The sequence below is a fragment of the Nematostella vectensis genome, chromosome 2 (genome assembly GCF_932526225.1).
Source record: "Nematostella vectensis chromosome 2, jaNemVect1.1, whole genome shotgun sequence".
Taxonomy (NCBI): Eukaryota; Metazoa; Cnidaria; class Anthozoa; order Actiniaria; family Edwardsiidae; genus Nematostella; species Nematostella vectensis.
In genome coordinates, this window is record NC_064035.1 from 13,548,035 (window position 1) to 13,567,747 (window position 19,713).

The 19,713-nt window shown below is 41.6% G+C and overlaps 3 protein-coding genes across 3 annotated transcripts in view; 1 reads left to right on the plus strand and 2 right to left on the minus strand.

The window, feature by feature from the left end:
• The window catches only part of LOC5521778 (low-density lipoprotein receptor-related protein 1), a 74,852-nt gene that overhangs the window by 15,037 nt on the left and 40,102 nt on the right, over positions 1–19,713 (minus strand). Inside the window, exons 27-48 of the mRNA XM_048724349.1 lie at positions 19,408–19,676; positions 18,714–18,830; positions 17,913–18,137; positions 17,247–17,418; positions 16,540–16,743; positions 15,621–15,817; positions 15,253–15,414; positions 14,752–15,023; positions 13,798–14,083; positions 13,354–13,624; positions 12,815–13,086; positions 12,528–12,699; positions 12,119–12,283; positions 11,641–11,867; positions 11,185–11,430; positions 9,931–10,196; positions 9,372–9,630; positions 8,971–9,220; positions 8,306–8,545; positions 2,506–2,658; positions 921–1,314; positions 257–440 (exon numbers count right to left, since the gene is read on the minus strand). Of these exons, the coding sequence (XP_048580306.1) occupies positions 257–440; positions 921–1,314; positions 2,506–2,658; positions 8,306–8,545; positions 8,971–9,220; positions 9,372–9,630; positions 9,931–10,196; positions 11,185–11,430; positions 11,641–11,867; positions 12,119–12,283; positions 12,528–12,699; positions 12,815–13,086; positions 13,354–13,624; positions 13,798–14,083; positions 14,752–15,023; positions 15,253–15,414; positions 15,621–15,817; positions 16,540–16,743; positions 17,247–17,418; positions 17,913–18,137; positions 18,714–18,830; positions 19,408–19,676 (5,003 nt within the window). The remainder of the gene's footprint in view (positions 1–256; positions 441–920; positions 1,315–2,505; positions 2,659–8,305; positions 8,546–8,970; positions 9,221–9,371; positions 9,631–9,930; positions 10,197–11,184; positions 11,431–11,640; positions 11,868–12,118; positions 12,284–12,527; positions 12,700–12,814; positions 13,087–13,353; positions 13,625–13,797; positions 14,084–14,751; positions 15,024–15,252; positions 15,415–15,620; positions 15,818–16,539; positions 16,744–17,246; positions 17,419–17,912; positions 18,138–18,713; positions 18,831–19,407; positions 19,677–19,713) is intronic.
• On the plus strand, positions 2,843–5,243 carry LOC116621079. Its single transcript, XM_048724350.1, has 2 exons — positions 2,843–3,694; positions 4,345–5,243. The coding sequence occupies exons 1-2, from the start codon at positions 3,025–3,027 to the stop codon at positions 4,707–4,709; spliced, it is 1,035 nt and encodes a 344-aa protein (XP_048580307.1). The 5' UTR covers positions 2,843–3,024; the 3' UTR covers positions 4,710–5,243.
• Positions 5,142–7,010, minus strand: LOC125561095 (mRNA export factor GLE1-like). Its single transcript, XM_048724351.1, has 2 exons — positions 6,837–7,010; positions 5,142–6,347 (listed from the first exon to the last, which is right to left on the minus strand). The coding sequence occupies exons 1-2, from the start codon at positions 6,936–6,938 to the stop codon at positions 5,613–5,615; spliced, it is 837 nt and encodes a 278-aa protein (XP_048580308.1). The 5' UTR covers positions 6,939–7,010; the 3' UTR covers positions 5,142–5,612.

Sequence of the window (19,713 nt, forward strand, 5' to 3'; positions counted from 1 at the left end):
AACCCTATGGGGTACTATTGAATTGGAGGTTAGTGGAAGGCTGGCGCCCTATGGGGTAATATTCAACTGGAGGTTAGTGGAAGGCTAGCATAAGGGACCCTATGGGGTACAACTCAAATAACTATCAAGGCAAAAACTAAAATCTTTGAGAGTAGAAAAGCGGACAGTACTGGGTAAAAGTGAACACAAAAGCAGAAGCACTAATCGAAATATTACTGGTGCACTATTTTAAACGGTTTTATCCGACAGTACAAACCTTGTGAAGGGTCGACCACAAGAGCCCGCGGTTCACCTAAATTATCGAGCAGTGTTTTCATATGTCGGCCTGTCAGTGTGGATACCATGATCTTGTCCTGGACACGGTCACTGAAATACAAGTTCCTGGCCACCCAGTCCACGGCGATACCCTCTGGTGTCACCACCCCTGCCTGGATAACCACCTGTTTAAAGATACCAAGTCAGCCATATATTTTTTTTCTTTGCATTACTTACGGACAAAACTTTAAATGGCTTAATACAATTATGATTATGATTATTATTACAACAACTAAAATACATTTCTAATTAAGAATAGCTGCAATGCTTTGCATAAATGTGAGATTGGAATTAGTTTTCTTTGCACATTTGAGAGTTACTTAAATGTTAAGGCACCCCGAAATGCTACTTCTTCATAATTTAGTTTTAACTTAGTATTAGTATTACAGTTACACATTTGTTTATCAAGGTTTGTTTATTACCCTGCCTGCTCATAAAAAATAGCACAGGAGTTCTAGATAGGTCTTACTTCTGGGTGCGAGCCGATTACGAAGGCTCGTATTCGTGGGGTCATCCTGTTATTTCACTTCTCTTTTCAACTTATTTCTGGGAGCCATGCGTATCTGTAAAGCAATGCACTTATTTCACTACTCTTTACAACTTACTTCTGGATGCGAGCCGTTAAGGAAGGCTCGGCGTATCTGTGGGGCTATTCCGGCTTGCGTCCAGTAGACCCGACCCTCCACCACATCAAAGTCAACAGCTATCGCCTCTGAACCGTTCACTAATAGCTTTCTTTGCCATCCATTAGTGTCCATCGACACGATTCCACCCTGCTCCGCCACTATTAGATATGCAAGTACCGGGGGGTTTACCGGCTTACAGATTCGGCGGTTTCGAGGTTCTAAGCGATAACCCTTGGCACATGTACACTTGAATGAGCCTTTGAGGTTGATGCAGAATTGATTACATCCATTCAAAGCATAGCTCTTGCACTCGTCCACGTCCTGACAGGACCGGCCATCGGACATGAGTAGATACCCAGGACGACAGGAACACCTTTGGAGAGAGAATGGCAAAGGGTAACACTATGACAGATTCCCATGGAGGGGAAAGGCAGGGGGTAACACTATGAAAGATACCCATGTAGGGAAAGGGCAAAGGGTAACACTAAGAAAGATACCCATGGAGGGGAAGGGCAAAGGGTAACACTATGACAGATACCCATGGAGGGGAAGGGCAGGGGATAACACTATGACAGATTCCAATGGAGAGTAAGGCAAAGGGTAACACTATGACAGATTCCCATGGAGGGGAAGGGCTGGCCTGAGTATCAGGCGATTTTATTTTTCAAAAGCAGGAGAGGAAAAATTAAAGGTACGCCTGACACAAATACTAGACGCGGCGCCTGCCGCCCCTTTTCAGGCCACTGTCAAAATACATCGGCTGTCAATTTTCCAATGACTCGCGTTGTGGAACAATCAAATGCCCAAATCAAATTATAAACAGCATTTATGTAAAACAAAACTGCATTGGTGTTGTATGCAAGGATAATAATTTTAGTAATGACGAACCCCGGTGAGGGTAACTTTATGCTTAATGATTTGAAACGCAAAGATAGTTCACGGCTTAGGAGATTTACGATTTAAGTATATGACTGCAAATCCACACATCACTAAATTACCACAGAATATATTTACATCACCAATTTACTACAGGCTTTTTCGTCTAAATAGACAAACCGCTGCTTGAACACTTTTGGGGTCCGCCATTACTCTGAGAACGAGCAGTCGACGGGTTAGGATACTATAGATAGCTGAACCAATCAGCGCGTCCCATTCGAGTGCCCTTTGTTTTTTTTTTTACCAATCAGGAGCCATGCCGGAATCCGGCATGAGAACATGCGATTTGAACAGTACTTGTATCAGGCCCTTGACTTGTTTCTCGCCGGCGCGATAGAAACATAGGAGGGCCTGATACTTAAGTTTGAGAAGGGCTGGGGGTAACACTATGTAAAATATCCATGGAGGGAAAAAGCAAAGGGTAACACTATGATACCCATGGAGGGGAAGGGCAGATACCCATGGAGGGGAAGGGCAGGGGGTAACACTATGACAGATTCCCATGGAGGGAAAGGTGAAAGTGACAGCTCTTAAAGATGTATCGCCTTTCCTACCTAATGCCACGTGAAAGGATTCACAGGTGATACATCATTACTTATCCCTTTAAACAATTGTTGTTTCTAGGTACCTATATCCGGTCTGTGTGTCATTACAGTAATGAGAGCAAGTCCCTGGAATCTCGCACTCGTTCACGTTACAATGTCTCTCGTCGGTGGAATCCCCGCAATCGTCTTGCTTATTGCACACCTTCGCTCTGCTTATACACTTGCCATTCTTGCACCTGATAAACATCAGATAAACTATAATGCAACTAAAATAGCAACAAGGCAGTATGAATAAACCTACAAATAACAAACAATTAAACTACGTGGTGAATAAAAGGACTTTATAATATATACCGTTAACGTTCTAATTAGCCCCCTGTGGCATATTATCAACAATGTACTCAGGCCTATGACTAACGTTATTAGAGACCTTTAGATCCGTGGACCAGGTCCACGACCAGGACGAGTTTTGGCCGCGCGCGCACTGGTACTACAGACTAGTCCTCGGCCTGGTCGTCGTCAAATTGCAACATTTAGATAGTAAACAAACCGTCGGAATGCAATTTTATTAAGTTTGTTCATAGTTTGGCCATGTTTGAGCCATGTTCTCCAAGAAAAACATTCTAACATCTTCAATTATGCTATACCTCGACGATTTTTTGGAGGAGGAAGATGTCATTCGAGTTATCTTGGAGCAAAATCGGAAAAATCCTGCCATTCCTCACGAGAATTACAGTCGGATCGAGGAGACACTCGGTGATATGTCTGAGGCTGAACTAAAGGCTGAGTTTAGGTTCGGTCGTGGCGAAATTGACCTGCTTCTCGAAGCTCTTCAAATCCCGGAGTCATTCAAGTGCATCAATGGAACTGTTTCTTCTGGTTTGGAAGGACTATTGATGTTTTTGAGGAGGTTTGCATACCCTTGCAGACTCGGTGATATGATCCCACGGTTTGGTCGCTCTATTCCTGAGCTTAGCCTCATTTTATCAGAGGTCACCGATTTTATTGTGAATACACATGGTCATCTGCTACTTGACTTGAATCAACCCTGGTTACAGCCATTCCAATTGGAGTCGTTTGCTCGGGCAATCAGCCGAAAAGGTGCTGCGCTGGACAACTGTTGGGGTTTTGTTGATGGCACTGTAAGACCCATCTGCCGTCCAGGGGAGCACCAAAGAATAATGTATAATGGCCACAAAAGAGTTCATGGTATTAAATTCCAGTCCGTGGTGGCGCCAAATGGCCTAATAGCCAACCTGTTTGGTCCAGTCGGTAAGTGCTTTTTTATTGTTTGACCCACTGGATCACTTGAAGATCCCCATACATGTACTATAGTTTCTTTCATAAAATATTTTGAAAGTCTTTATTAATGTCAATGTTAAAATTGGTTACATTAGATTTTGCATTATTTTTAATCTAGAAATTTGATGTTGCAACCCCATGATTTGTGCAGGTTTTCTAATTGGCTGTTTGAAAATATTTTGACTTACCTAGTAACAATACTGTAAACAGTGCCTCACAGTGCATAGCATGTACATACTACTACTATAAAAGAGAGCTCATTTTACAGCCATTCATTTTTCACACTATGTAATTTCTCTTTCGCATATACTTGGTCTGAGTCTCTATCTGTTACATTGCAAATGAACTTATCTTTGTGCGCCAACCATAGTTTGTTAGTACTGTGTACTATTAGGAACTTTTTTTCTTCCTTTTTTTGCACATAAAAAGACATGTGTATTGAAGAACTAAACATACTTTTTCACATTTCCAGTACAAGACTTAGAATTTCACAATATTCTCATTCGTAAAAATATTATTCTCCCTCTACAACAACATGCTTATGTTTTAGAATGCCACAGCTAAACATAAAATTGTTTCACAATGAATTTAACAAATGTTAAATTTTCTTACACATACAGAGGGAAAGAGGCATGATGCGAGGATGCTACAGATGTCAGGGTTACTGCACCAACTTCAGCAATACTCTGTTGATCAAGCACGGCAGCCACTTTGCATCTATGGGGATCCTGCTTACCCTCTCAGAGTTCAGCTACAGGCACCATACAAACATGCTCACCTCACAGCCGACCAAGAGGCCTTCAATTCTTCTATGAGCAAAGTTCGATCGGCTGTTGAGTGGGTGTTTGGGGACATTGTCTCTTATTTTGCCTTTCTGGATTTCAAAAAGAATCTCCAGTTGGTACCATGTATGCTGCCTGTGCTCTTCTACGGAATGCTCATACATGTTTATACAGCTCTATGTCTAGCTCTTTTTTTGACCTAGAGCCACCTACTATTCAAGAGTACTTTCAAGTTTAATGAAAATAATTATATTGTATTGTCAAAATTTTGGTCCCTGCTCATCCCCTGCTACTCTGGTAGCAGAGGTTTCTTTGGGCTATTCCATTTTTGTTCCCCTCATATCAAAGAGCCAGAAAGAGTCTTTTATTTTGACTCTGGATTTCCTTAGGGGTCTTCAGTTTTGAACCTGGTTTTCCACAGGGGGCTTTGATTTCGACTATAGATTTCTATATGTTTGCTAGAGTCTTGATTAGCAATAGGGTGCATAAATTTATCTGACATTTCCACAGGGGTAACATGAGAGATTCTAGATTTCCACTGTGGTAGAGCAAAGTTCCTCGATTGGGGGATTACAAATTTTAAATGGAATATGGCACTTTCTGTCAGTCTTTTATTAGCTAGCTGCTAGTTTCTGTTTTTAATTCTATCCAAAGCTCATTGGGCTTAAAAGTGCTAGTTTCTATTTTTTTGTTATTTGTCGAATATGAAGGAGCCAATTATATTCATAATTATACGAGGCTTGTTAAGACAGATTCTTTTAGTGTTTAAAGCAACTTGTGGCAAAAAATCTGGTTACTTAGAAAGTACCAAACCTATTGGCTTTATTTGGCAACTTTTGAAAGGTTTGCATATAAAAAGAAACTTTTGTTGAACAAACACAACTTTGACCCATGAATAATAAATGTAGCCCACTTTGTAGAAAATATGATTTTATTTTATTTTCCAAAGAATCTACTCTATAAAGAGTTTGGCACCAAACTCTTGAAGTGTTCAATAGAGAAGTACTTGAACTCTGCTATAAAATGTCAGCAATTGACTATCAATAAAATTTATAAAAGAAACATTTAAGAAACATGACATTATTGCAGAGATGCTGTTAAAAATACTAGGTCCTAGCATTTTTAACAGCATTCAGCATCTCTGTTAGGACATTCATCATGGCCATATTCATGGCTTGTTGTTGCTGTTGCTGTTGCATATGCATCTGCTGTGCCTGTTGTTGCTGCTGGAGCAGGAAGCCATGGAATTGCTGCTGTTGCTTTAATTCATTTTCTCTGATCTCCAGCTCTCTTGCCCTCTCCTGACTACGTACTGCTATGCTCTGCTCCATTAATTGCACCAAACTTCGCTGTGTCTTTCTCTTTGGCTGGTCTTCTTCGCCCTTGTCTTCGCCACTCTCCTTTCTCTTCTTGGTTGCACTTAATCTCTCTGTTGCCTTCTTCCTCATATCTTCTGCCATAACCTTCTCGTCATCCACCCTCTCTTTCCTTTCCCTTTCCCAGTCCTCTATAAGCTCGTTGTAGTCTGTAAGCATCTGGTGCTTTTCATCGTACATCACCTCTACCCCACTGTCTCTCTTCTCCTTCTTCTCTTTTTTTAAAAAGTCTTCATGCAGACTATTAAACCTCTTTCTCACCGACCTTTGAGTGACCTTAAACCCATGGTTTTCTTTTAAATTGAGGGCGATTTTGTCCCACTTCTGTCCTTTCTCTTTTGATGCGTAAGGATGCTTGTGAGGCTCCTCCGCAATAACCTCTTTCAGAAGTGAGACATCCCTGTCAAATTTCCATATAAAGAGCTCTCTTTTTTCCGCCACTTTTTTATCCTCAGACATTTTGTACTGTAGGAAAAATCAAGATTGAGTCTATTAAGCGTCTGAATTTAGTCAATTACAGAAAATTACGAGTACTTAGGCTTATAGTCAAAAAGATGAAGTTTGTTTACATTGCAGTGTTACGGTGGCAAATGCTCACTGTTATCAAACATGTTGGGAACAATAAAAACGAAAAATGTGGGCGTGAAAAAAACTTAAGCGAAACTTTCAGCCCTTAGTTAGCCCTCCGAATATATATTTTCTGAAAATGATCGTTAGGGTAACTGAATTATGCAAATTTTATCGTAAATGAACAATCAAAACAATACGAGAAAAGCAACAAAGGGAAGACCGCGAAGTTTTAGCCGCTTTATTTGTATCTCAAAAAACGATAGATATGCATCTTCTTTTTACAGAGTTGCTTGAATTCTTTATCACATTTACCTTAAACAACACTGTCAATAATTCCTTTAGACTTTTGATAAACAGAATGATTTGCAAAAATAAAAAACATACCTTGAACAAACTGGTCCCGTGAGTACCACTTTGCTGTGTAAACTTGTCGTCGCCCACTCGAGGGCGACCAGTTTTGACAGTAGCGTGACCGTGACAGGCCATCTGCGCATGCGCACACAACGCGCGAGCTAAAACTCGTCCTGGTCGTGGACCTGGTTCTCGGATCTAAAGGTCTCTATTGTGACATCGGGGACATTTCTTTGGATGCTCGAGTTTTCTCCACGTGAATTCAAATAGTTATGAATATGGTACATTACCTAAATAAGTATGAATACGGTACATTACCTAAATAAGTATGAATATGGTACATTACCTATATAAGTATGAATACGGTACATTACCTTAATACGTATGAATACGGTACATTACCTTAATACGTATGAATACGATACATTACCTCAAATAAGTATGAATACGGTACATTACCTAAATAAGTACGAATACGGTACATCATCTTAAATAAGTATGAATACGGTACATTACCTAAATAAGTATGAATACGGTGCATTACCTATATAAGTATGAATACGGTGCATTACCTATATAAGTATGAATACGGTATATTACCTTAATACGTATGAATACGGTACATTACCTCAAATAAGTATGAATACGGTACATTAACTAAATAAGTATGAATACGGTACATTATCTCAAATAAGTATGAATACGGTACATTACCTAAATAAGTATGAATACGGTACATTACCTAAATAAGTATGAATACGGTACATTACCTAAATATGTATGAATACAGTACATTACCTCAAATAAAAATGAATACGGTACATTACCTAAATAAGTATGAATACGGTACATTGCCTAAATAATTATGAATACGGTACATTACCTAAATAAGTATAAATAAGGTACATTACCCAAATAAGTATGAATACGGTACATTACGTTAATACGTATGAATACGGTACATTACCTCAAATAAGTATGAATACGGTACATTACCTAAATAAGTATGAATACGGTACATTGCCTATAAATAAGTATGAATAAGGTACATTACCTCAAATAAGTATGAATAAGGTACATTACCTAAATAAGTATGAATACGGTACATTACCTAAATAAGTATGAATAAGGTACATTACCTAAATAAGTATGAATACGGTACATTACCTAAATAAGTATGAATACGGTACATTACCTGAATAAGTATGAATACGGTACATCCCCTAAATAAGCATGAATACGGTACATTACCTAAATAAGTATGAATACGGTACATTACCTGAATAAGTATGAATACGGTGCATTACCAAAACAAGTATGAATACGGTACATTACCCAAATAAGTATGAATACGGTACATTACCCAAATAAGTATGAATACGGTACATTACCTGAATAAGTATGAATACGGTGCATTACCCAAATAAGTATGAATACGGTACATTACCCAAATAAGTATGAATACGGTACATTACCCAAATAAGTATGAATACGGTACTTACCTAAAAAGGCCTGCACCACAGGTGGGTGTCCCTAAGTCACAGTCCTTCTCGTCTGAGCCATCAGCACAGTCTGTGTCGCCGTCGCACACGCTGCTGTTGGCAATACAATGGCCGCTGGCGCACTTGAAGGTGTGATTGGGACACGTGTAGTTTACGCACTGCTGCTCATCTGAGCCGTCGCCACAATCATCCTGGTGATCACAGCGCCACTCCCGTGTAATGCATGTGCCGGTTTTACACCTATACAAGAGAAAGGGAGGATAAGCGCCCTCGGAAGATTGGAGTAATGGGTCATCCTTCCCATCACAATGCCACACATGCTGCGGTGTAAAACTTAAGCAAAAGACAGGGGGAGTACTGGTGGAGTTAAGGAGAATCTTAAATTTGAGGAAGAGGACCTTCGTGATTCCAGCGCTATTTACTCGCGTTTGATGCACGTTGAGGGCTTACTCTTGAGCAAAAGACAGGGAGAGATGAGTGGTGGGGAGAAAGATCAGACATGGGTGAGGACAGCCACGTGATAACAGCGCGTGCTGGTGGAAGGGTGGTGTTAAAAAGATTATTTAAATTGCTGTTTATGATTCGCCCAACGTTTCAGAAATAGTGATATTAGAAGAAATCGAGGTGTAGCGTGACAGACGTTTCGTGACAGACTGATAATTTACCTGAATTGAGTGACGTCACACGTGGCCCTCTCACAGTTCTGTTCCTTGCTCTCATCAGACCCGTCTCCGCAGTCATTTTCGCCATCGCACACAAAGGCCAGCGGTACACAACGTGAGGTGGAACGGCACGAGTACTCGCTCTGTGTGCAGTTCCGATGGCGAACACAGGGAAACTGCAAGGTCGTCTCATCAGAGTTATCACCACAGTCGTTATCGCCATCACAAAGGAGACGTGTGGAGATGCAGCGGCCTGGGGCGAGTAGAGGAAACAAGGTGAGATTGACACTAGTAGACAAGTTGGTTACGTCATCCAGTTAAAATCACGATAACACAAGCACGAATCCTGGGGATGCCACTGTGTTCGACATCAGGTCGACAATAATTCGAAACTTTATTCGTACCGTTATCACAAGCAAACTGTGCGCCTGTGCAAGTGGCATTCGACCTTTGACAGTCCGTTGGCTCATCACTCTTGTCTGTACAGTCATTGTCACCATCACAGCGCCAAGACGCGGGGACACACTCGCCACTTGTGCAGCGGAACTCGGAGACATTGCATGGGCGCTCGCGACAGTCTTGTCTCTCGTCCCAGCCATCACCGCAATCATCACTACCGTCACAAAGCCAGGAGGAAGGGATGCAAAGGTTCTTACTTCCACACTATAACGAGAATAATTAAAAGAAAAGTAGACAGATGTTACACTAAGCATAAAAATATTTTCGTCTAACTTCAGGCAAATAGTCGCTACCAGACATTGCCTGTTTAAATCCAAGAGAAAAAAGTTTTGCGCGAAAAAAAGGTATGCACATGTGGGCTGGTTCAGTGTTGTGTTACCATGCTGTCAAACGCCTCTAGTATTGTCTTTTATTTACAGGCACGCTCATTTGAGGCTAACGACCAATCGGCGCGCGGGATTCACTGGTGTTTCCTAAAGACTTGTTAAAAAAACTTGTTCATACCTTGACCTGTCCTGGGACACATGTCGTGGGAGGGCAGCGTAGCTCATCACTGAAATCACCGCAGTCATCCTCGCCATCGCATAGGAAATCATAACTAACACAGCGACCGTTAGGACAAGTAAACTCGTGAGCGGGACACGTCACTTCCGGGCAGCGCGCCTCATCGCTATTATCGCCACAGTCGTTCTCGCGATCACAAACCCACTTAGCATTGATACAGCGGCCATTGTTACAGGAAAAGTGACCGGGCTCACACGTCCAGGAGGCTTGAGATGAGAAAGAAATCATTACATTAATCACCAACACCATCCTGGCACTAGTAATTCCAGGTCTTTCCACTGATATGTGTGCAAACATACCAAGAATATCACCAAACGCAAACAAACACAAAGACGTTGTGTTTGGTAAAACACCAGGAATCACGGTCCCAAAATTTGGAATAACAAACACGTACCGATGGTTATTCGCTAAGTAAAAAACATTTATGGCGATCAAAGTATTTGTATTGTTTTGTATCAATAAAGTACTTGCACTGTGTTTGTATCAATAAAGTATTTGTATTGTGTTTGTATCAATAAAGTATTTGCACTGTGTTTGTATCAATAAAGTATTTCTATTGTATTTGTATCAAAAAAGTATTTGCACTGTGTTTGTATCAATAAAGTATTTGTATTGGGTTTGTATCAATGAAGTATTTGCACTGTGTTTGTATCAATAAAGTATTTGTATTGTGTTTCTATCAAAAAAGTACTTGCACTGTGTTTGTATCAATAAAGTATTTGCACTGTATTTGTACCAATAAAGTATTTGCACTGTGTTTGTATCAATAAAGTATTTGCACTGTGTTTGTACCAATAAAGTACTTGCACTGTGTTTGTACCAATAAAGTATTTGTATTGTGTTTGTATCAATAAAGTATTTGTATTGTGTTTGTATCAATAAAGTATTTGTATTGTGTTTGTATCAATAAAGTATTTGTATTGTGTTTGTATCAATAAAGCATTTGTATTGTGTTTGTATCAATAAAGCATTTGTATTGTGTTTGTAACAATAAAGTATTTGTATTGTGTTTGTATTAAAAAAGTATTTGAATTGTGTTTGTATCAATAAAGTATTTGTATTGGGTTTGTATCAATAAAGTATTTTTATTGTGTTTGTATCAATAAAGTATCTGTATTGTGTTTGTATCAATAAAGTATTTGTATTGTGTTTGCATCAATAAAGTATGTTTATTGCAAATTAAAGGGTGCTTACCACAGACAAGTGAGCTCTCATCCGACCCATCGTGACAATCATTGTCGCCATCGCATACAAACGACTTGCGAACGCACTGTCCGCTCTCGCAGGCGAATTCGCTAGATGCGCACGAAGCGTTAGAAAGAACACAGCGATACGGGTTCTCCAGGCGGTAACCCTGTGGACAAGAACACACAGGCTTCCCGTCCAGCACAGTGCATGTATGCGTGCAGCCGCCATTGAGCACGCAAGGGTTGACGGTACCTACAAAGTTAACGGCATACGTTTAAACTAAAATGACTTAGTAAAACATTGAGATTGACATAATTAAAATTTGATTGTTTCCTCCTGCGCTAGGGTCTACCCCTCTCCTTAACCCAGGGGCAGGGAGGCGAATGAGAGAGGTGGACCCTGGCGCGAGGATGGACCAACTTTTAAATTCAAAGTTGCCTGTTAGCAATATCTTATACTCACAGTCCTGCGCTTCTCTGGCGAAGGCACGCATAGATGATGACCCAGTCGTGGCAAATTTCCACTGCACGGTGTCTCCACCATTAAACTTGCTCACCCGCTTGATGTTGCTAGTCGATGGGTCAGTCCAGTACAAGAACTCCCCGAACACTGCTATGGAGCGGAGGGTTATCCCAGGAGCTGATACAATGATCTTCCGATCAGTACCATCTAGCAGGGACGACTCAATGCTGAAACAACCAGTTAATACACGGTGAGCATACCAAGCACTAAAACTACCCCTATAATAAAGTGACTGACAGTGAGGTACCAGCATAGAGACGAATATAACATCAGGAGATAATACTGATTTACGGTGTGTCGCAAACATAGAGCCGAATATAACATCACGAGAAAATATAGTGATTTAGGGAACATAGTAACATAAACATCCTTGTTTGTGTATAACCAAAAAATTCTTCCAAATAACAAAGCAACATACATATCTTTCTTGGCATCAACCCAAAAGATTCTTCCCTCTGCCTGGTCGATGGTCAGTCCGGTAGGCCATTGTAAATTTCTGTTCAATACCGTCTTGATGACTTTACCGCTCGTCCAGACAGACTTGATGCTTGGCCTTTTCCCCCACTGTGCCCAATATACTAGCCTAAACATAAGATAAGCTTGGAAGGACAGTTCACCAAATACACTAGCCTAAAACACAAGATAAGCTTGAACAATCCAATATAAATACTTATGTTAATAAACTATTGGAAACTCTGACCTACCACATTCCGGATTCCTTTAATAAAAACCCTTTGCGAAAAAAGTTTTCAAAGAACTGACAGAAGTAAAAAATATACATACAGGTCAGTGGTAGATACCGAAATCTCAGCGGTAGTATTACTTACTTTTCACAGGGTAACAGAGCGAGAGAGCGAGGATCATCCATGCCACTGCGCAGGACGGTCTGTACCGCTGACCCATTAAAAGTGGATCGAATAATAGTCTGACTGTTGCCCTCGATCCAGTACAAGTACTTCTCGATCCAGTCCACTGTGAGAGCACGTGGATCTATTACAGCTGAAGGACAAACAAGGTATACAGTTAACGCCAAGAATAACAGTGATTATAACAATATATTATCAATAACAATGATCTGCTTCCTTACTCACTCGTTGCATGCACTTGAACTGACCTGTAGTGACAATAGTGGTGTTGGAGCCGTCGACGGATCGAGACTTGATAACACTAGGATTACGGTCCGTGTAGAACAGCTTATGGCTGTCATAGTCAAAATCCAAGAAGCTGTTTCCTGACAGCCCGAAAATGATGGGGTGCCCTGGGACGGGGCTGCCGGGGTACAACGCCGAGGGTATGATGAACCCATGTTCTGCGATGATGAGGAAGCTCTCGCTTTGCAGACACGAACGACCATCCACAGCCACACGGCCAGACGGACATGCACACCTGCAAGCCACACGAAGGCACCAGGTTCGTTTTAAGCTGACAACAATGGCTGGCCCTTACTTTCATTGGGATATGATTGGCATCTCTTTATTTCCTGAATGGTTAATTAATGTGAAGCAGGTCTAACCGGTTGGCTACTGATCTTATAAAAATGCATTGTGTGCCTGAAAAACATTATAGCTTACTTATGGAAGAAAAAGGGGAAAAACACCCACATCTATTCTCCCTCCCTCCCCCGGCATTCCCTCATCCTGTAGTCAGTCTTACCTTTTCTTGGTGCCTGAAATTGCAAGACAGAGTTCTGCACAGTTTCCATTGTTCTCGCACGGTCCCCTGGGTGGTTGGCGTTGCGGGTCGAATACAAGAATGTCCCTAGGGTTTCGGGTCGTCTCGTTGAAGCGTGTAACGTCAGAGCCATTTTTAAAAATGCGTGCAAGGTCGTCATATTTCTGGTCGACCCAGTACAAGTACGGGTCAAGTAGAGCGAGGCCAACGGGCTTCTGAGGAGAAGGACTTGTAACAATACGCTCAGGCGTACCTAGTGATATGGCGAAAATTAGTGATACACACGGGAAGTGTTGTTCGTAATAGACAACAACTCAAGAACATGGTTCAAATAAGTCTATTCGCTGAGACAAGATGAACTCAGAAACAGTATTGTGGGTGGTAAGATTATAATATATCAAACATTATTACTGGCAAAGGGCACACCTTGTTCAAGCACATTGATTCGCCAGATAGAGTTCTTTTTAGAGTCCACCCAGTACAAGGACCCATGTAGGTAGTCTAGCGTGAGCCCTGTGGGTTTACGGACAGTGGGACCAGAAATCAATGTGCTGCGGCGAGAACCATCCATCGACGCCCTTTCAATACGTGCAGGGGTACCCCAGTCACTCCAGAAAAGGAGCCCCATCGACGGGTACACAGCGAGGGACTTTGGATCTGAGACACCCGTTGAGATGAGCACCTTGCGGTGGGATCCGTTCAGCCTGCTGACCTGCACAGACAGGAAGACGAGCTACGGTCACCGAAACTAACAGGTCAAGTTTAAGACAGGAAGAAGAAGCTTAAGAACAACACACACTACCACTGTTGTCAACGACAACAATGCATGACCAGAACAAACACTACTGTCAACGCAACGACAAGAGACTTGTACAAACAAGGTAAAGATGCATGTCAAGAGCAAACAACGACAAGAGACTTGTACAAACACTTATAATGAAAAACAACGGGAGAGGACGGGACGGGCAAAGACAGGGAGCAGAATCACAAGCTCAGAGACCTATAATGAACGACAACGGGACAGGACCAGGGGAACGGGAACGGGAACGGGACATGCAAAGACAGGAGAGAGAATCACAAGTTCAGACACCTTTAGTCAACGACGACTATAAGGAGCCTGAAGAAACAAGGTGAAGAAGTAGGACGATCACAACTCCACAGTCGAAGACAACGGGACGAGGCTTATAGAGACAAGAAGGGTATTCATGACGACAAAGAACACAAATCCAGTCACAACAACTACAGGAGGAGTTTCTGATGTTTTCTGATAAAATGTCAGACCTCAGACTAGTACACATTCTAGAGCCAATGCTCTAGGTGTATGAAAGAAATCTTTCTTGTTGATGTGGGCTAAAATGTGACGAGGGCGAAACAGCGTACCTCTATAAGATCAGTAATGGCGTCACACCAGAACAGATTCCTGCCGACCCAGTCCACCGCTATGCCTTGAGGACGGCGAAGGCCAGTGGCGATGATATCCTGGACACCAGTGCCGTCAACATGGACTCGCCGTATAACACGCGCTCGCTCATCACTGTAGTAGATCCATCTGCCAGCCGAGTCAAAGTCTAGGAAGCTGGCACCATTCAGACCAGTAATCGGCGGATGGACAGCTGTGGTGTCACCAGGAGTCGTGGAGAGTGCGCGGATCTCTGAAGACAGAGAAAAATGTTTCTTTGGTTTAGTACAATACAATAATCTTTCTATATTTTGGGGGTGTAACATTTTAACCGTGAAGTTTTTCTAACTAATGGTCCTTAGTGTTAACCAAAGTACGTTTTCTAGGGAGATAACTGCAATGGGTACCACAGCAGTTAGCTGGACTATATTCCACTAAAATATACTGAACACCAAGAAGGATCTAAATGATAGATAGTATACCTTTAGCCGTTGTGTAGAGTAAAAAGCTGTTGATCCCCTCACAAGTGCGCCCATCACCTATAAGCCTATACCCTATAATGCATGTACACCGGCGAGTGTTTTTGCCGGTAACCAGACACAGTTGGCTACATCCCCCGTTCTTCAAGCCACAAAGGTTATTTCCTAGAAGATGAAAATAACACTATTTTGACAGCTCATAGGATGACATCTTACTACTTTTTGGAAGATTCTACAGCAACTAGGTTTTGGGTGTCTCGAGCAACTTTTCCTTTGGTTGTTTCCTAATCTAGAGTTTTTATTTAATTTTGGGTCCCTCTAGGGACCAGCTCTTCTTAAATGTTTCTTGAAAAGCTGCTTAGATTTCTTACCTTTTTGCCTGCCCTTTGAAAAAATATCGACAGCATAGACTACAGAGAGGTTGGCTCTGAGTACTCTGATTGGTCCAGTGCCAGTCTTGGGTGCATACACGATCTGTTTACGAGTCCAGTCACTCCAGAAGAGTGAATCCTCATATAAACTGATGCCAAATGGGTGTGGTACTTCGTTTCCTTGGTAAATCACCCGCCTTTTATACATAAAAAAAAAACACTCACAAACCATTTAAGAAACATTAGGAAACCTCCTACAAACAAACTCTAAGAAACCATCAACAAACACCTGGAAACCTTCTACCAAAGAACTCTTAAGATTCAACAAATACTCAGATACCTTCGAGAAAAGATTTATGTACTCGTCAAAAAAACGCTCATAGGGATTGACTACAAAGATACTATAGCTGGAGATCTAAAGTCGGCAACGAGCACAAATACAATACGTGGAGAGCATAGAAATATGGTATAACTATTCGACTTAGTTCTGGTCTATCATGCAGGCTCCGTGTGTGTCACAAATCATCCTCCCAGCAGCAGCTTTAAAAAAAGTAATATAGAGGCTCCACACTGCTATTCTCATCAATATGTTACGGGGCGAAATCAAAGAAAAACTGTTTCACAATTATTGGTTGTTATCATCTAAGCAGGCATAACACTATATGAAAATGGGAGAGCTAGTTATAGTATTTTAGATAGTAGTATTATCATACGGTAATCAATTAATGTTGTTAATATGGATCATTGCATGTATGCCCCCCTGAAGTTTAGCTTTTGTAGGAGGGAACTCCCTGAGTTTAGAATGAATACTACTAATATTCTACCTTTAAGCAGTACTTATTAGTATTAGTTACTTATTTTAGAATTGCTTTTAAAAGATAGTAGTATTTTAGAATTCGCTTTTGAAAGACGTCTTTACCTGTTCTTTCCATTTAGCTTGGCTGTCTCGATCGTATTCTTACTCGCATCACACCAGTATAACCGGTTGGTCTCAAAGTCAATGGTGAGCCCATTAGGGTAGCCCATCCTCATGTGATGAACTATCACACGCCGGGATGATCCGTCCATCAAGGAGCGCTCTATACGAGGATTTGCTTGGTCCCAGTCGGTCCAGAACAGAAACCTAGCGGGCCACATTTAACGCAAGACATCAGTAACATAAGGCTAATTCAGGTGGAAAGCTGCATGCTTATAAGAAACGCAATACACCAGTAAAGCTATACAGTAAATTAATGTGTAGAAAAAGTAACAATGGCATTGAAAAGCAGAAGTAAATACATATTGTTGAAAGCATATGACGCAAGAATAGGCAGCAAATACAACTGCAACCCAATCACACCGAACCATCCACCAAATGGAACCAATACAATCACCCAATAGGACCAATAGGAAGCACTCTACCCTGCGATTACTGTACTTTTATGGTAATAAATTGAGTTGCTTAAAGCCGTGGTCAAATATCCTTACTAGCAGAACAGGACCCACTCAATCACCCTAGCACCCACCAAATGGGACCCACCCAATTACCCTAGCACCAACCAAATGGGACCCACCCAAACACCCTAATCACCAGCCCCATGGGATCAAGTGTACAGGGATTGCAAGGGTTATCTATCAGTTACTTACCCTTTTGTGGGGTGAATAGCGATGGCACGTGGTTTGCTGATGTTTTGTGTAACAATGAACAAAGTGTACGACCCGTCAAGTCGTGCGACGCCAATACGTGGCGTACCCGCATCAGTCCAGTAGATGTTCTTGGCTATCCAATCAAACACAATCCCTTCGGGCTTGGACAGTTCTACAATGGTAGATAACGACAGTGTTCATACCAATTACAGACAAAAGATCTAGGCAAACATTTAACCTTAACATACATTGGACAGTTCTACAATGGTAATAATAATAACGACTGTGTTCATACCAACTTGGACTGTGTTCATACCGATTACCGGTACAAGTTTTAGGCAAACACTAAACTTAAACATATTATTGATCGTAAATGAGTAAAAACCACAGCACTAATCATGACAATGATACTACTTGCATTACATGCTAAGAACACAAATAACCATAACCAGAAAAGCGAGCCCTTTGGCTGCATGGCAATAACAATTAAGTCGTAGTACATGGTAACTTTCAACATATATCTAGAAAATACAATTGAAATCTACTCTTGACCAAGCTAAAGACAAGCCCCTCGAGCGTGCAGAGCTTTTAACCCCTACAGACCAACAGTTTTTATAATTGAGCAACAATGTTTAAGCAACCAGGCGATATCGGTAACATACTCACCACTATCAACGACAGAGGTCTTTTTAGAGCCGTTCAGTTTTGCTCTGTAAACGGCGTCGAGCCTGATGTCTGACCAGTAGACATAACCGTCCTGCGCATCACAGGTCACGCCCACGGCGTTGCTGAGCCCGGCCTGGGAGACCATCTGGTCAGTGGTCTCGTTAGGATCCAGGGATATACCCCGAACCTCGTTACGTGCGGCATACACCAGTAGGATGACGTCATCTGGTGACAAGAGAGAAAGAATTAGGGAGATTACATTAGTAGAAAGAGATGGTGGCAAGACAGATAAATAAATCGGTATCATAAACGAGTACAAATCCTTTATCTGGTGGCAAGTCAGAGAAATAAGTCGGTACCATACACGACTAAATCTTTTATTTTGTGGCAAGACAGATAAATAAATCGGTACCATAAACGAGTACAAATTCTTTATCTGGTGGCAAGGCAGAGAAATAAATCGGTACCATACATGAGTACAATCCATTATCTGGCGGCAAGGCAGAGAAATAAATCGGTACCATACACGAGTACAATCCTTTATCTGGCGGCAAGGCAGAGAAATAAATCGGTACCATAAACGAGTTACAAATCCTTTATCTTAAGGCAAGACAGAGAAACTAATCAGTACAATACACAGTACAAATTTTTTATCTTGTGGCAAGACAGAGAAACTAATTGGTACCACACACGAGTACAAATCTGGTGGCAAGCGAGGGAGAAATCGGTAACTTAGCGGGCTTAACCGTGATGGTTTTCAAATATTTCAAAAGAGGTCAGTGGGCTTGTTCTAAAATATACCTGAGCAGCTGCGCTTGTTATAGGTGAGCCTCATTCCTGTTGGGCAGCGACAAACCGCGCCATCAGGAATCAAAAGACACAGATGCGAACATGACTTGTTGGCACATCGATCAACACCTGGTGAAGGAATACACGTGACGCGTTACAGCCGTTTGCAACATTACTTGGCCATCTTCTCACCTCTGAATTCAAAACTGGAAATACTCGTCCGTATATCAAAGCATATATTTTCACATATAATTTGATTGACATCTCGATTTACGTCACAAATGATTTGGACCAGGGACATTCAGTTTTTGAATGGCCCTGGTTTGGCCTTTTTTCCGAAGTTTGACCAAAATACCTCAATATTACAGATTTGAATTATTCCCGCGAACGCGAGTTTTTTAGGGTCTATACGAACCACATACTATGTGGAAGATAAACATATCAAGAATTGACCAAATCTATCAACTCTGAAAGGTTTTATGGACTAGTCACGATGGTAACAATAGATAAATGGCGATAAGCCTGGGCGGAAAGCATGCACTGACTAGAGTTGAGGTAAAAGTCAGGAAAAAGCTGCTATGGTCGGGGTTAGAGAGTAATGTAATCATGTATTTTGTGTATTTCATGTCGATTAGAGTTCACTTTGTGGCTATGGGTGCCGCATATCCAGGGAGAGTTCTGGTTGGGGTTAGAGGGTAAGCATTACCTCTTGGTTGTCGAAGAGGATGCACGGCATGTATATCCATGGGTTTAGACACCCCGGCTGACAGTAATGTCACGTTTTCACCAGGCAACTTGCTGACACGAAGGACATGCTTACTCTGCCAGTCAGTCCAATAAAGATAATCCTCAAATAAGGTCATCGCAAATGGGTGGTTAATTTGTCGGCTTCCTGACAGCACAATGCGTTTGCTGGAGCCATCATACTCGCATGACACGATGTGGTCGAGTTTGGCGTCAATCCAGTATACACGTCTACGGGTGTAGACAAAAGAAAAACATTATGTCACTG